The sequence below is a fragment of the Scophthalmus maximus genome, chromosome 19 (genome assembly GCF_022379125.1).
Source record: "Scophthalmus maximus strain ysfricsl-2021 chromosome 19, ASM2237912v1, whole genome shotgun sequence".
Taxonomy (NCBI): Eukaryota; Metazoa; Chordata; class Actinopteri; order Pleuronectiformes; family Scophthalmidae; genus Scophthalmus; species Scophthalmus maximus.
Window position 1 is genome coordinate 3,315,001 of NC_061533.1, and position 16,379 is coordinate 3,331,379.

General features: G+C 45.6%; 1 protein-coding gene across 3 annotated transcripts in view; it reads left to right on the forward strand.

The window, feature by feature from the left end:
* Positions 1-15,818, forward strand: part of LOC118313951 (protein yippee-like 1) — a 26,517-nt gene extending 10,699 nt beyond the window's left edge. For all 3 annotated transcript variants that reach the window (XM_035639953.2, XM_035639952.2, XM_035639954.2), the window contains exons 3-5: positions 7,391-7,434; positions 9,305-9,413; positions 11,290-15,818. In XM_035639953.2, coding sequence (XP_035495846.1) covers positions 7,391-7,434; positions 9,305-9,413; positions 11,290-11,379 — 243 coding nt within the window. In that variant the 3' untranslated portion in view covers positions 11,380-15,818. The remainder of the gene's footprint in view (positions 1-7,390; positions 7,435-9,304; positions 9,414-11,289) is intronic.
* The last annotated feature ends 561 nt before the right edge of the window (positions 15,819-16,379 follow it).

The following is a 16,379-nucleotide window of genomic DNA, read 5'->3' on the forward strand; positions in this document are numbered from 1 at the left end:
CTCAGTTTCTTTTATCAGTAAACGGCCGACTCCCACGACCCCTGCTCCCCGGCTGCGAAGCACAACTGTGTCAACGTGTTTCCAGGACCACTGACGTCGTCCGAACACGCTGAAAGCCGCGAGCTGCCAAAGTGCCGCTCTTGATGGGAGGACAGCCGGTGAATCAGAGAGCGAGTGAAAGTTTCTCCGACGAGCCGGAGCTGCGCCGGCCGAAAGCGGTGACCTTTTTTTTTTTTTACGCTAAGACGGAGACGCTCGCGCCAGAGCCGATTATTCAATTAGCAAAGATGACAGATGATCAATCTGGGCACTCGCAATCCGTTCGCCCTTCTCGGTTCTATTCATACTCCTCTTCTACTTCTACTTCTTCTTCTTCCTCTTCTTCTTCTTCTTCTTCTTCTTCTTCGGGTTGAACTCCGGTGTACCCTACGCTAAAGGAGATAGGAAAGGAAGCATGGAAGCACCTTTCCTGATCTTTAAGAGAATCTCAACAGCTCTTATAGAATAGAATAGAATAGAATAGAATAGAATAGAATAGAATAGAATAAAAGCCTTTTATTGTCATTGCACATGTAAAACTGTACAACTTTTTTCACTGGTGCATTTGCATTGCAAACATACGTGACTTTAAAAGAGCAGTAAGTCCAAAAGAAGATGTATAAAATTACAGAAATAGAAATATGTAAATAAAATGTCTCCGTTGACTGAGCCTAATAGTCATCCTCATGGCTGCTGTTCAAATACTCCCGGGTCACGTCAAGATTCAGGAAACTTCCTGAGCAAATTTGACAATCCGACCGCACCATTATTCTTCCCCTGCTTCTTCCTCCTCCCTGCTTTGTGGCACGCCTGTGGGTGTCCTGGCAACTGTCAATCCGTAGAAAAAGTGCGAAGAGCCATTGGCGGGAGCGGGAACGCCGTCATTCCCCTGCTCGCAAACGTGCACCTACTGTGCACAGACGGCATCAGTCGTCGAGTCATTGGTGCAATCAGAGGGGAACTTTGACTTCATGTGTAAACGCAGCAGCTTCTTGTACACGACCGGGCCGACCTCCATCATCAGACTCTCCCGGGACATTAGATGATGGGAAGAGATGACGGAGAGCCGGATGCTGTTCTTCTTTTCCAGATCTCTCTCATCTTTTTCGTCGTAGGGATAAACCCCCCCCCCCCCCAAAAAACGCTCCTGTCTCTCTCTCTATTGCGACGCCACGTGTCCCGTCGTGCAGTGGGGGGAGAAGAAGAAGAAGGAGCAGGAGAAGGAGGAGAAGAAAAGCGTTTACTAACTGTTGGCACGGTGAAGTCGGACGAACATCCACAGCTCAGCTCGAGCCAAGAGGCCGAACAGAGGTCGGTTGTTGAAGTGTCGGCTCGAAAAAGAGTTTGGGTTTTTCGGAGGCAGCTGGGGGGGGGGGGGGGGCGTCAGGGCTGGAGGTCATGAAATAGACGGCGCTGGGGTTATGGAAGCGTTACAGCTCCGCCGCGTGACGTGACGCACAAACGCCCGCTCCCCTCGAGCGCCGCGTTGGCCAATGACGAGCAGCGGCCTGCGTGGGGAGGGCGGCGTGTTCGCACGGGCTCCGACGTCGGCGCGGGAGCCAGGTCGCGCGCGAGCTGCGCTTCGTTCGATTTTCCTCGTCACGCCGCGCGCGCTGTGCGGGAGCAGAAGCGGGCGGAGCTGCAGCAGCGGCAGCGAGCTTCCAGACCCCGGGAGAACACAGGGAGCCAATTAGATTTATCACCGCCGCCCGGCCGCCGCGTCTCAGGGGAGTTTCCGAACGAGTGCCGAAATAGTCAGCGACATAATTGAGTTTGTGGTTTCTTTTTTTTTTACATAAGCATGTAAACTCCTCTTGTGTTGTGGTCCGTGTTATAAATTGCCGGGGGGGTTGGGGGGGGATTTTCCTTAATAGGAGAAAGGGAAAACCCTTCTTCAGCAGGCAGATATTAAAGTCACACTTTCCAATAGAAACGTTCTCTGGTCCAGTGTTCTCCTCGCCTCCACACAGACACTCGCGTCCTCTCTGCTGTGACACCTTTTTGACATCGGCCAGTTAATACTTGACACTGTTGTAGCATGAAGCCACTTCATTTCCTTTTCCCCGCTGGAATTACGGGGTAGTTTACAGGAATGAATCACTGAGACACATTTAAACAATAAAAACCCCAAAGTTTCTTCAGGCAAATCGTGATTTAAATAGTTTAGTTTGAAGTTCAGTTTCCGTCAACCTTTTTTTTTTTGTGTTCACATTAATGATGGATGCGACAAGACGTTTGTTGATGTGCAGTAAAAAAAAAAGGGGAGGTTATTTTTCAGGAATGAATTCTAAAGAATTAAACAAAAAAATTTTAAACTATGTATTTAAATGTTGGTTGGACGAGAACGATCAAAATAACAATTTATGACAAAGACCTAAACTAATTAACTGATTACTTGAGGAAAATTACTTGAGGAAAATATTTGTCTGATTAATTGATGATTACTTATATTCAGTGTCACTGCCTCTGATTTTTAATTAATTTTATTTACTGATAACTCAATATCTTTTTGTTGTTCATATATTTAGTTTTATAGTCACATAAAGTAGACATGACAACGACCAAAAAATATCTTTATGAAAAAGATATATTTAAACCTCAAGGTCTCGGGGTTTTTTCTGCTTGTAAATGACCTTTGACCTCCGAGAGGAGAAGCTCTGCCTTCAGCTGTCAGGGAAGTCAAACTTCTCGCGGCAGTAAAAACTCAAACCGTCGTCTGTCGTCTCGTCTTGTTTACTGCGTCAGTTGCCGGAAGGTGACACTTGACGATTGACCTCATTTGCCTAAAACAATCCACTTTAATAATAATTGGATTTCACTGAAGGGAACTTCCTCTGACGGAGTCCGTGTAGGCGTCACGTAGCACAAAGGTGCTAACATTACTGCTGTATGTGAACTGTGACTAATTCCTTTTTTAAATCTCTAAAATAATAGACACACCTCAGTCCAAATGCAATTATGGAACCACAAAGCACACGTGTTCTTTTTTAATGCAGCCACATGGGTAATGTAGTTCCCATCATCCACATCCACAGGAAGCTCCACAGAAAACAAGATCATAAAACTAGATATAACTATATTTCATTACTATATTAATATAACCAAAAAGAAAATGTGCAGGGAGCTGTTTGTAGTCATCACAACGACGCGGTGGATGTTGTGTTCTCGTCCTTTTCGCAAAATATATAATTGCAAACAAATTTTAACTCAAGAATATTTTTGATAATAATCATTATTCTTTAAAAATCTTAATAATAGTTTTGAAAACGTGAATAAAGTGCGATCACATCGCGAGCTGTTATTATCTCCCACATCTTGAATGTGACGTCTCCAATTTCGTTGTTTTTGTCCGACATTGAATTTCTGATGATTCATAATTTCTTTCTTTTTTCTTTTTTTTGGGCACACATTTCCCCACATGATCACGTGGACCAATACGTGCCAATTGTTCTGAAGGGAACCGCTCCGTTCACAGATCTATTAATACGCTCCCTGTTCTCCGCCACGCCTCAGCGCAAGTAGGTTCGCGGCAGCGTCACCAGTCCACAGCACCGAGCCCTTCCCTAAGCTGATTATGTTACTTAGGGAGAAGACGACACCGTAGTCTGGTGTTTTCCACTGCGCGCTGCCAAACGCCGCCCTCCACCTTTTTCATTTTTTTCTTCGCCCCCATACGAAATTTTTCATCCGCGCACAAAGTGGGAAAAAGGAGAAACTATAGTTAAACATACGTGTCATCAAAAAGAGGGAGGAGCTCTGCAGGTTCTGGCAGTTTGAGAAAGCTCATGAGCCAGGTATATAAATATACATTTATATATATATATATATATATATATATATATGTAAATATACACAGAGTGTCTTTTCCCTGAGCTCATGAGCCGTGTCTTGGAGGCTTTGCCAGCCAGCGAGCGAGGATGCAGATGGAGCGGCCCGAAGAGAGAGGATTAACCTGAGCACATGGGCCAGAAGGAAAATACGGCAGGCACACTGCCTCCCCCCCTCCCCCCTCCCCTTCACTCCTTCACTCCTTCACTCCTTCTCCTCACCCGCTGCCCTCAACCACTGAACTGAATATGGAGAAGCTGCTGCTGCGGCGGCAGAAAAAAAGAAGAAAGTTTAACTGCCGCAGAGCTGAAAAGGAAACGGTAAAGCCGGAGCCGTGCAGGAAAAACGCCCTGACAAACCTTCTTGTGATGTGTGTGTGTGTGTGTGTGTGTGGGGGGGGGGGGGGGGGGGGGGGGGGCTGTTGAGGCTGAGCACAGGTTTGGAACTCCTCCTCCGCCAGCAGTGACGCATGATACACACTGTCTATCATATCATATCACATCATATCATATCGATTCATCTGCCAATTGTGTCAGAAAGTAATGAAAAACTCGGGTTCATAGTTTGCCGGTGTCAATGAAAACGTCTTTAAAGGGACAGTACGCCATTCTGGAGCTGGCTTGTTTCTCTCTTTGTTGTTGTTGTGATTTTACTGCTCTGGCTGGGCATCGAACCCGCGAGACGGAGTCCGACGCACAAAGCACTAGGCCAAAACCACGGAGTTGCAGCGCCACCCGCTGGCAAGTCTCTTAAGGTGTCGACGAGTGACGTTTACAAACTCCGCTCACGTTGTTGTGTGGTGCGGTCCGCACCATTTTTTAAAGTTTTTTTCCGATTTACATAGCCTGGGCTGAACCGAGAACCCCCATTTTTTTGGGGGGGGGGGGGGGCGCACCCAAATGCGACAGCTAACGGACGGTGAGGAAACATTCAAAGATTTTTACAAAACGTGTTTTCCTATAGAATCGCTTACTGCCTTCTTTAAGAGATGTGCTAGCGGCGGACGTGCTCGCAACGGGCGTGCTAGCAACGAGCGTACTAGCGACGGGGGTGCTAAAACCAGACGTGCTAGCGACGGGGGTGCTAGCATCGGGGATCCTAACACCAGACGTATTAGCAGCGGGCGTACTAGCGATAGACGTGCTAGCGACTTGGGGGGTTTTGGCCTCGTAGTTAGCGCGTCCTGTGCAGTGCAAAGAAATCAACAACAACAAAGAGAGAAACAATCTTTCTCCAAAACCGCTCACTGCCCCTTTAACTGTCTCGATATACTTGGTTCTGAAACACTTTTTTTGGCTTTTTGTTTCCGTACAATACTTGTAATTTGCTAATAATACGCTCCTCGGCCTGAGAGAGAATGTTTGGTTACGTCATGATGCCGCCGGAATACTGAGAGTCTTTTATTCAGCGCCCCGGGCGGCGTCGCTCCCATCGGGCTGACGGAAAAAAACCCTCCTCTAATGGATCGATCACACTTTTCATTTCTCGCCGTCAACGGGAGCAACTTCCTTTTTCTTTTTTCATCCACCTCCTCCAGGTGGAAGTTTGCCAAAACTCTGATGGCTGAGCAGCACATGTGACGGAACAGTCATGAATTTAACGTTGAAGCATTTTAATAATCCTAATTAAAGCAAGTGCATTCTGGGTCAGCCAGGATTTATTAAACCGTGCAGATGCCAAACTGGGAGCGGGGATTGTTAGTCGCTCCGGCACTTTTGGTCCAAAGTGGAAAAATCTCAAACAGATATCGGAGGAATTTTTGTGAAATGTGTTTATTTGGAACACTTCTGTGTTAATAAGCGCCAACTCTGATTTAATTCATCAGAGCTTTCCTAAAAATCGGAGTCTCCCAGTTTGGTAATTAAGACTTGGAAGTTGATGTAAACGCAGGTTTATAAGTCGTAAACCTGTCATTTCGATAACTATATACAAAATAAAGCGTGAACAGGGCGTAAGAGCCGATAGGAGCCTCTTCCGAGAAAATAATCGACAGACTATTCGAATGATGAAAGTAATCGTGAGTGATGTTTTTCGTGGTCCGGTTATCTGCAGTGCCTCGCGCAGCGGCTCGGGCGCAGAGGCGACAAACCAACGCTGCCAAAGTAAAAATAGACTCCGTGGAAAAGGGATCAGGGCAGCGAGAGACGGAGACGACCCCAGTCACACAGATATGACCCCCGACACCCGCCTGCAGCCGCCTCCTCCTCCTCCTCTCGGGGCCCGAACACCGCGGCGAGGACGTTGTTGTCGACTCCGCGGGGAGCGACCTAGTTCCCTCTCGCAGCTCGAGGCCGCGTGTCTCGTCTCAGGCTGCCGACTCTGGAGTGTGTGGCGGATTTGCAAACGTGCAAACACAGAAAACCAGTTTGAACTCCAGGGGCCGTGGCGGCGCCCGCGGCGGCGAGAGAGGAGGCGGCAGGGGGAGGAACGACAATCCGGCGTTTGTTTATTTTTGGAATCCCGTTGCTCTGGAACGGGTGTCGAGCCAGAAGTGCTGCGATGTGAAATAAAACTTGAACCGGTGTAGACGGACGTGGGCGGTTGGATTCGTCCGTCCCCTGAGCAAAGCCGTGTGCAAAGCCGATTGGGGCCGAGAGAAGCCTGGCAGCCTCTGTGACGGCTTCGCCGCGCCGTCTACCGTCATGTACAGTAGCGTCACGTGTGGAGCGTATTTATGAAGGGCAGACTCTTTATTTTACAGTCTCTATATATTCATCACGCCCGTATAAGTAATGAAACTTCTGATGTGCTCAGCGTTGGCTTTTCATGGGGGGGGGGGGGGTATAATAAATTTATAACCTATGTTATATTTATTAATTCACGGGTTTTAGTTTATAGAAAGGCAGCAAATCATTTTTCAGAATGTACAGATTATAATTTTTTTTAATCTTTGAACAGTTTTCCAGCTCATGTTCACGGGGCAGTTTGTCACATTCTCATTGTTCCTGTGTGTGTGTGTGTGTGTGTGTGTGTGTGTGTGTGTGTGTGTGTGTGTGTGCGTGCATGTACAGTTTGTGCGTTTATTGATATTTAATTCACAATCATTGACATCTGCTTTAAAAACGACTTAGTTGTTCTGCTCATCCACAGTCAAGCCCGACTTCTCGAGATTCTTTTTATCCAGATTTAGTTGGGTTTTTTTGGCAAATTTGACTTGATTCAAAACACATTTTCTTCCATCGCCTCATCTGCTGTTTTCTGAAGTTTGATGGTTTTTTCTGGTCAGAAATGAGAGAAATCACAAGTCAGTCGTTGACTTCAAGGGTCAGGGGTCAAGGGGTCAAGGGGTCAGGTGGTGTCTTTATGTATCTCTGTGACGGTCGCCTCGCTCTCTGCGCTCGGCCCTCGGCTCTTCTCCGAGCCTCGTTTCAGTGTGGGACTCTTTCGACGAGGTGGAAGAACAGGAATGCAAAAAGCAGCCTGTGTGAGAAAAGCACCTGTGGACGTCCGTCGCTCTCGTCCTTTGCTCGTCATCGTCAACTTACATGATCATTGTTTTCTCTCTCTCTCCCTGTCGTTTCAGTCATTTCAAGGCAGTCAGGGAAGAGCCTACCTGTTCAATTCAGTGTAAGTATCAGCCTCACTCACACACACACACACACACACACACACACACACACATTTCACCTTGTTTGTGGAAACTTGTTGAGCGGTTTGCGTTGCTTCCGGTCGACGACAACGATGACTGAAAACAGGAGGAAGAATCAAGGGGTAGGATGGATGATGCTGGGATGATCTCCCCATCCATCTCTCCACAGACTCCAGCTTTTAGACCTGTGGTATTAATACTTCCTGATCACGAGCCCGTCGGGAGCAGTTTGAGATTTGACACATTATTACTTTCATTACTGGTCGACCGAAGCGTTTCCACCGAGTCGCCGATGACGTCTTCAAAAGTCTCATTTTGTCCGGAACAACTCCAACACGTTCACTTTTACGACGATATGAAATGGATAAAGTGCTGCGATCAACTAAAAAAAATCTGCGGTGTTCCCAACGCAAAGATTTAAAATCCAAGGTTGGTTTCTAAAAAGCTATTTACTCGTTTCTTTCTTTTGAATTCGTGGTCGTGCTCTTGAATTGGTCTCGACCGCACGTCTTTATTTCAAGGTTGAACGAAGGATGTCTTCAATCCTTCCAAGCGTGCCCAGTGTGAAAGCGCCCGTCGTTTTGGTGTTCTGCAGGTAAAGAAGGAGAAAAAATACATATAGCCTAAAAATAAACCAACAATACTGTTTGTTTCAACTGCTCTAGAGTGATTTATTTGTCTTTGGCATGTCCTTCAGTTAAAAAAGCCACTCAACAGCTTCTCTACTAGCAGCACAGTGTCTACTGGGAGGGAGTGGTACGTATGAAGTTTGATGAGAAAGGAAAATTATATACAATCAAATAATGATTTATTAGAGTTTTGCACTTGAATGCACTTTTTAAAGTGGAATACTTTCCCTCCGATACTTTTATCTGAAGGCTGGAGTCGGTTGGTCACTTTGACAAACGCAGGTTTTATATTCAACGTAAGATTAAACTCGAGGAAATGTCACTGTTGTCGGATCCGTCTCCAAAATGTTTGATACAACATGAAGATTAGTTTGATACAACATGAAGATTAGTTTGATACAACATGAAGATAAATCAGTGAATTAAAGGTTTTGGAAAATGACCAAAACTGATCAAATGTGTAAAAAACTACTTTAATATTTTGTTAAATATTTAGTCTTCTCTGTTTCGTAATGTTTTACAGGGACTGTTGTTGTTGTTGTTATTGAGAAATGGTACTTTCACTTGAGTACATATATACATTCTACTGCTTCTTCTTTAAAGGAGACATATTCTGCTTTTTCAGTTTTCCCCCTTTCCTCTAGTGTGCTAATGCTTTTTTTGTGTGTATGTAAAATTTCTGCAAAGTTTTAAAGCCCAAAGTCCGTAGTAAGTCCCGACGCTCCTGAAACGCCTCGTCAGTCGCCCGGACGATACTTCCCGTGACATGGTGACATCACCATATTACGGCCGTACGTATACAGCATGTCTAGCGGCTACTCTGACACGCCCCCAACAAAGTCGGGGAAAAGCGAGAGCGAGAGAAAATTTGAGCTGTTGTTTTTAGGCCGTCGCTGTCGCAGACATACCTCGAGAACTTCGTACACACGCCGGAAGCGGCTGACCAATCACAACAGAGTACAGCCAGCTGGCCAATCAGAGCAGACGGGGCTTCATTTAAAGAGACAGCAGCTAAAAGCCAAGTGTTTCAGGACAGAGGCTGTGAAGAGAGGAGCTGCAGGAAACAGACGTGTTCACTGAACATTAGAGCAGTTGAGTAATTACCCAAATTAAAAATGACGATCCTGAATATGAGCAGAATGTGTCTCCATTAAAGTCAGGCTCCTCTTCGCACGGCTCTTCCCTGACCTCTACTCCACTTGCATGTCTTTCCCCACAGGGTGAATGTCGGCTGCGGGCCAGCCGAGGAGCGGGTTCTCCTCACGGGTTTACACGCTGTGGCTGATATCTACTGTGAAAACTGTAAAACCACCCTGGGCTGGAAATATGTAAGTAGTGGCAGCTGGCTGCTTAAAGTCTCCCTCAGCTCAAAAAAGGGTTTTTCTTCTGTGTCTGTCCGCTAACATGTCTGACATTGACTATAGGGACTTTGTATCTGAGCACATTCTCTCACTATAGAGGTGTTTTCACATTCCTCTCCCCGAGGAGGAGATTTCTGTGCCACTTCTCTGCAATTTGAAATTCAAACGAATCCTGGTCAAGCTAGATTTGGTTCATCACGAATACAGAAAACCAATCGCTGTCTAATATCCAAATGTCAGGCAAAGAAACCGCAAACGACCAGTGCAGCGGAGGCAGCGAATCATGAGAGGACGACAGGTGTGTCAGCAGACAGTTAGCGTTAGCATTAGCATTTAGCATCCACGAGAAGACGACAGGTGTGTCAGCAGACAGTTAGCATTAGCATCAGCATCCACCAGAGGACAGCAGGTGTGTCAGCAGACAGTTAGCATTAGCATTAGCATCCACCAGAGGACGGCAGGTGTGTCAGCAGACAGTTAGCGTTAGCATCAGTAGTTAGCATCCACGAGAGGACAGCAGGAGTGTCAGCAGACAGTTAGCGTTAGCATCAGTAGTTAGCATCTACGAGAGATCGGCAGGTGTGTCTTCAGACAGTTAGCGTTAGCATTAGCAATTTCGTGAAAGTTTGATGGCTGAATCGCTCCGACGTTGCCTCCTGCCGTCTTGTTGCTCACATTCTTCCACCGGTCAACCTAGTGCGAGCAGCTGTGGTGGGCGGGGCCTGTGTCATTTGCATATCCTGAATATTCATAGTCTCAGGATTCCTCAATGAGGGGGAGAGAGTGGATGGTTTCCAGCCTCATTTCAGAAGGTTTTTAAAAAACTTGTTTTGGGTAAACAATGGCAACAAAATATTAGGCGTAGCAGATTATTTCTATATACTTTCAAACGTGACTGGATCTTTAAACTTTCGCCCGAGGCCTATTGACAGTACTCGGAGTTTGGCGATTCTACGCTTCTACACCTGCCGCTGCCTTGTTGTGCAGCTACGTACCAGATGGACAAAATCATAGAGTGACAGGTCAAAAGATGATCTCCCTAAAGCGTCGCTTGTTAAAGCCACGGTGACAGTGTTTTGTATCCCGGCCTCAGACACTGAGCAGCGCTCGGGGGTCTCGTAGCGCGCCACATAATTACAGAGCCCGGAAAAGGTTGGGCGGCAGACAGCCAGACTGGTTCCTCCGAGGAGTCGAACAGTGATTAAATGTCAGGCCACTTTGAAGAGGCCTGTCCCGGTAATTGTCTGAAACGACTGTGAGGAGTGTGTGAAATGACTGAAACAGAGTGTAAGACGGGGGACTCGCTTAAATCTTCCTCAATCAGGAGATTCTCAGAAAGGGCCCAGCGAGCGGAGCGGAGGAAACAATCACAGACGCGGGCGCCGGTCGGACCAACTGTCGCACGGCAGGAGTGGGAATCTGGGTTTCCACTGTATTTAATAGTAATGAGGCCGGGACACGAACAGTATACCATCAATCTGCTCAAAAGAAGATTTTGAACCTAAGTGGAAGATAAAGGTAAAATAAAAAAACGCTATTGAATATAGCTCCAGAGGTCTCTTAAGTTCGGTGGATATAAAAGTTAGAATACATGTAAACTTAGAACTACTTATTGGATTTCTTTGAAAAGTTCTGGATCCGCACTAGAATTTTCCAATGTTTTTAAAAATTAGAGTTTGTGAGTTTGAACCAAACTCTGATTTACATTTATTTATTTTTTTTAAACGATGTGAGATTCAAACATTCGGAAGCGGCGATTATCTTCTTTTCGAATAAGGTCTCGTTGACGCGTTGTCAGTGTCCGTGACTGAGCTCCTCTCCTCTCTGCTCGTCTTCTTTTCAGGAACACGCCTTCGAGAGCAGTCAGAAGTACAAGGAGGGGAAGTTCATCATCGAGCTGGCTCACATGATCAAGGACAACGGATGGGAGTGACGCTCTCTCCTCCTCCCCCTCTTTTTTTTTCTCTCTGACCTTGGAATGCTCTTTACTGAACTTGCGTGGAGCGATGTCCTCCGACCAGCCGAGCCCCGCCCCTCCCCGCCCACCCCACACGCCCCCTTGAAAAAAACAACCTCCACCCACTCGTCTCCGTCGCGTGCACACACACACACACACACACACACACACACACACACACACACACACACACACACACACACACACACACACACACACACACACCTGCTCATCGTGAAACTGAACTGAACCAATGTCATTAATGCGACGTGGACGGCGAGGAGGAAGAGGAGGAGGAAGAGGAAGAGGAGGAGGAGGAGGAGGAGGAGGAGGAAGTGGAGCATCACGCCAACAAGGGGGAGTCCCGTCGTCTACTTTGAAGATTGTGTGTCCGGCGCTTTTCGGGTTCGATTCCCGCCCACTCGGTCGCCCCGCCCCCCTCCCCTCCATCACCCCGCGAACCACGCTTACAAGTCATTGTGGCGATGTGGCGGCCACGGTCGCCCGGCAACAGGAGGTCCGCTGGAAAAAAGACATTTCTTTGTTTTTTCTCGGACGACTCCGATGACTTTGTTATTATTATTTTTTTTTCCTTTCGTGGATATTTTTAATGTTATTTTTGCTCGTTTCTGGGTTTTTGGGGTTTGGAGGCAGATGGATGTTACTGGTTAGCATTTTATTTCCCCCCCTGTCGAGTCCGTCACGTTATGTTGTTCCGTCGTATCTCTGCCTGTAGCTGAGCACGCTTTTCTTTCGCTGACGGCCAAATGCGCAATCAGGGACGGGGAGGGGGGAGGGAGGAGGGAGGGGGCGGGGTCTTATCGTAGATACAAATATGTAGCAGCATCTTGCTTCTTTTAAAGTGGAAACAGGCAGAACGCAGTAGTGTGGGATTTTTATACCTTATTTCTCTTGTCGTTGTTTTTATCATTTTTCTTTATTGCGAATTTTCCTCACCCCCCCTTCTTCTGGTAGCACCTGGTATATTATTTTTTACTTAAAGTTGTATGCGTGTGTGTGTCCGTGTGTGTATATCTGATATATATATATATACGCACACGCATAAATTATATTTGTAGTGTTTGGCTGAATGCGATTGTGGCTGGTCCCATTTTGCAGCCGAACCACGAGAGTGAAAAGAAAAACATAAAAAACTCCTAACGGCAGATTGTATCGTTCCCACTGTCGAGTGATGAAATGACAAAGAGACACAACTACATATGAATATATATATATACACACATTCTACGAAGAAATATCCATAATTACTATGAAATTGTAGTACGTAGATATTGGAACCTGGATTTTATATATATATATATACATATATATATATATGTATATATATATGTATATATATATAATTGCTGTCATGCACATATGTATATATGCATATGACTTTGTGTATATATGCACCGTGTGTGTGTGTGTGTGTGTGTGTGTGTGTGTGTGTGTGTGTGTGTGTGTGTGTGTGTGTGTGTGTGTGTGTGTGTGTGTGTGTGTGTGTGTGTGTGTGTGTGTGTGTGTGTGTGTGTGTTCTTTGCGGAGGCCGGTGGTTCATCGCAGTTTGGAGGCAAAAACATTTTCGTTTGGCTCTCGCCTGTTTCTTTTCTTTTTTCCGTCTCTTTCTTTTTCTTTGCCTCCTCGCAGACGCACGACAGGTCGTTGTCGGAGACGGAGAGAAAAGTTTGAGCCGGGACAGTTTGGAAGGATTTTGCTCGTCTCCTTTAGGGGACTGGACGTTTGCTCTTTATTCCCATTAAATTGGTGTGGATTTGATTTAAATAACCAAATTTAGCAGTTTCCATTTCTTTGCTGCTGCTGTCCTAGAAATCCTGCTCCCCCCCCCCCCCCCCCCCCCCCCCCTGTAGGTCTTTTGCACTTTATGCTTATCCGTCTCTCTCTGTCTCTTCAAGCATACGAATTGACTCACGTGCAATTTTGAAAAATGTGATTTGCCTCCAAGCCGCATGAATCTTGTGCCTCTTCAAGACAAAATGCCCCCCCCCCCCCCCCCCCCCCCCCCCCTGTTGTGCCGTGCATAACTCCAAACCAACCTAACGTAACCTTCTTCACCAAAGTCCCTTTGTCGTTTGTCTTTTTATTTTATTCCTCGAGTTGGTCTACTGTACTTACACGCATATGTATTTTCTATCTTACGATTTAGCGGGTGCAAAAATCCGACGGATGTTAATTCAGCGTATTATTTTTTCAGAGTAAAAGATGGAGGAAGAGGTTTTATTACGTTCTATGAGGGATGTGGGACGGGAGAGATTAAAAAAAAACAAAAACAATCAGCAGTGATAGATTTACTTTGCCGGCGAGGTTCAGTCATATCACACACACGACCTTTTATTATTATTATTATTATTAAGAAAAAAGAGAAAAACGATGACAATGCAAAACCCTTAATAAGCGTCAGCGGTGATGAACCTACTTGAAGAAAAACACGTTTAGACGGAAACACAGCGGAGACGTTTGGCCCTGTTACATTTTTTGTACATAAAGTAACATATTTAAGGTTTTTTATATGTATTTCTACTGGGTTAGTTCAGTTACTTCCCGACTTGAAGCACTTTTGTTCACTGTACCTCTGGCCGTGTGTGCGTGTGTGTGTGTGTGTGTGTGTGTGTGCGTGTGCGTGTGCGTGTGTGTGTGTGCACGCCTGCACACGGAAAACGAATGTCAAGTTCCTTTTTTCCTCTAAAAGTTTAATTTCTCTCGGGTTGTTGTCTGTCTATTTTTTCCTCTTAGTTTCTTTGTTTCTTCCCCACGTCGGAGGATTCCCTTAGCTTTTCTTCTTTGGCAACGCTGCTCTGTGGATATCTGATTGTATTTCCTTTCGCAACCTGCTCGTTTCGTCCAGAGAAAGAAGGAGACTTGTGATTTCTCTGATCTGTTCGATTGATTGTGTGGATGTTTCGTGTTCACCACCAACCGACCCCCGAGGCTTCGTCCCGGTTGTTGTAACAGTTGATAGACGTTCCAGACACGTCTCCCGAAACAATCCGGGCTTCTCTTCGCTTGAATTTGACGCATCCACTGACCCACAAGCCCCCCGTTGTGCAAATGGTGCATTACTGTCATTACGGATTCATCTGTCGACTATTTTTCTCGATTTGTCCTCTGGTCCATAAAATGGTGAAAGATGTCGATCGTGTTTCCCAGAAAAACCACCGAGATGATGTTTTATTGTTTTGTCCACACAGCGAACAGTATTCACGTCACTGTCACAGAGGAGCGAAGGAACCAGAACATATTCACATTGAAGAAGCTGAAATCGAATCATTTTTCGTTAAAAAAAGCTACTTGAAGCGATTGGTCGATTATGAAAAACACTTGGCGATTCATGTAGTCGCCCGATCGCTCCTCGAACGACCCGTGCAGCTCTGGTGATCATCATTGAAGTCCCGTGGGAGAAGCGGGTACTCGTCGGTCGTTTGGCAATTCTTTGCTTTTGGAAAAAAAAAAAGAAAGATGGCTCCCGACACAAAGCTTTGCCTTCAGTCGCCCGGCGGGGGGACGTCACGTCACCAGCCATGTGAGCAGACTGTCACACTTCTGCTTCCACCGTTACTGAATGATGGAGACGTCACTTTTCCTCCTCTCGCACGCACGCACACACGCACGCACGCACGCACACACACGCACACACACACACAGCCAGTTTCCTCCAAAGGATCTTCTCCAACATGGCGTCCGTGACCCAACTGCAGAGCCTCTCCACGCGTCTTCTCTCCCTCGCTCCCCCTTTTTTCCCCGATCCGCCGGCCGAATGAGTCGAATGCGACGGCAAATACGACGCTACCAAATACGAGAACCAGGTTCCGTCCCACGCGTCCGGCGACGATTGTTTTCCGATTGCGATTCGACTGTTAATAAACCAAATCTAAGAAGGAGAGAAACTCTTGTCTTTTCCGTGGAATGTCTCCGGTCCTCTGGACTCCACAGCGTCCAACGGCCGCCGGGGCGACGGCCATGTAGATATTTTGCTGCTGAACAAAACTGTTTACTTTTTAATTGTCATTATGTATGTTTTCTTTTTTCGGTTTGTTACCGTGACACTGGCTACCTACTTTTACTTTTCTGGGGGAAACCGCAAACCTGACAGGACGTGGATCACGAGGGGGGAAAAGAACGTACAAGCTCTTTGTCCTGGGACTGTTAAACTGCAGTTTAAAGGTCTGAAGCATGTTGTATTTATAATGGCTATGTGTCGTGCCTGTTTTATTATTGTTATGATTATGATTATGATTTTGTTTCACTTTTCTTTCCTAAATTTAAAGACAAAACTATTATATGCTTTTCGTTTGACTTCGTTGCTTTGCGTTCTGTATCAGTGAAGCCATGTCACACGTCTGTTTTCACTCTAATGTAAACTATCGGATATCACAATAAATTTTCAATGGCATTAAGTCGCGGGCCGTGTCGAGTGGTTATTATTAATACATATTTGATCCTTGTGTCTTGTTCTAAAGATGCCGATGAAGAAAAAATAGAACAGACTGCAAGGTCTGAAGTCAAAATCAAACTTTGTTCAGAAAATATTTTTGTCGTACCACACGTTAAATAATATGCGTTATATGCCTTTATGGCAACTTTTCAAGCTTTAGCCAATTTTTTTATAAAGAGTATAACATTATTTAATTAGTGACTTGTATGATGGTCATAAGCAGCTTTGAGTGTTTATGGCTATATAGAAAAACATATTTTTTGCTTTTATATTTTTCTATTCATATTGTCAATATTGAGAGCTGCTAAAATGTGATTCGTTGTCCTTATACAATGAGAATAAAGATCTACTCTATTCTATAAACTGTTTAAAATGTCCCCATATCTTATAAACCATTTATGAGAATGTTGTGTACTTATTATAAGTACGTAGTTGAGGACTGAACAAGAAATCATTACAAACAACATATTTTGCTCATTTGAATTTGCAAAAAGAAATATCTAGATTCAGTACATAGTGTGTC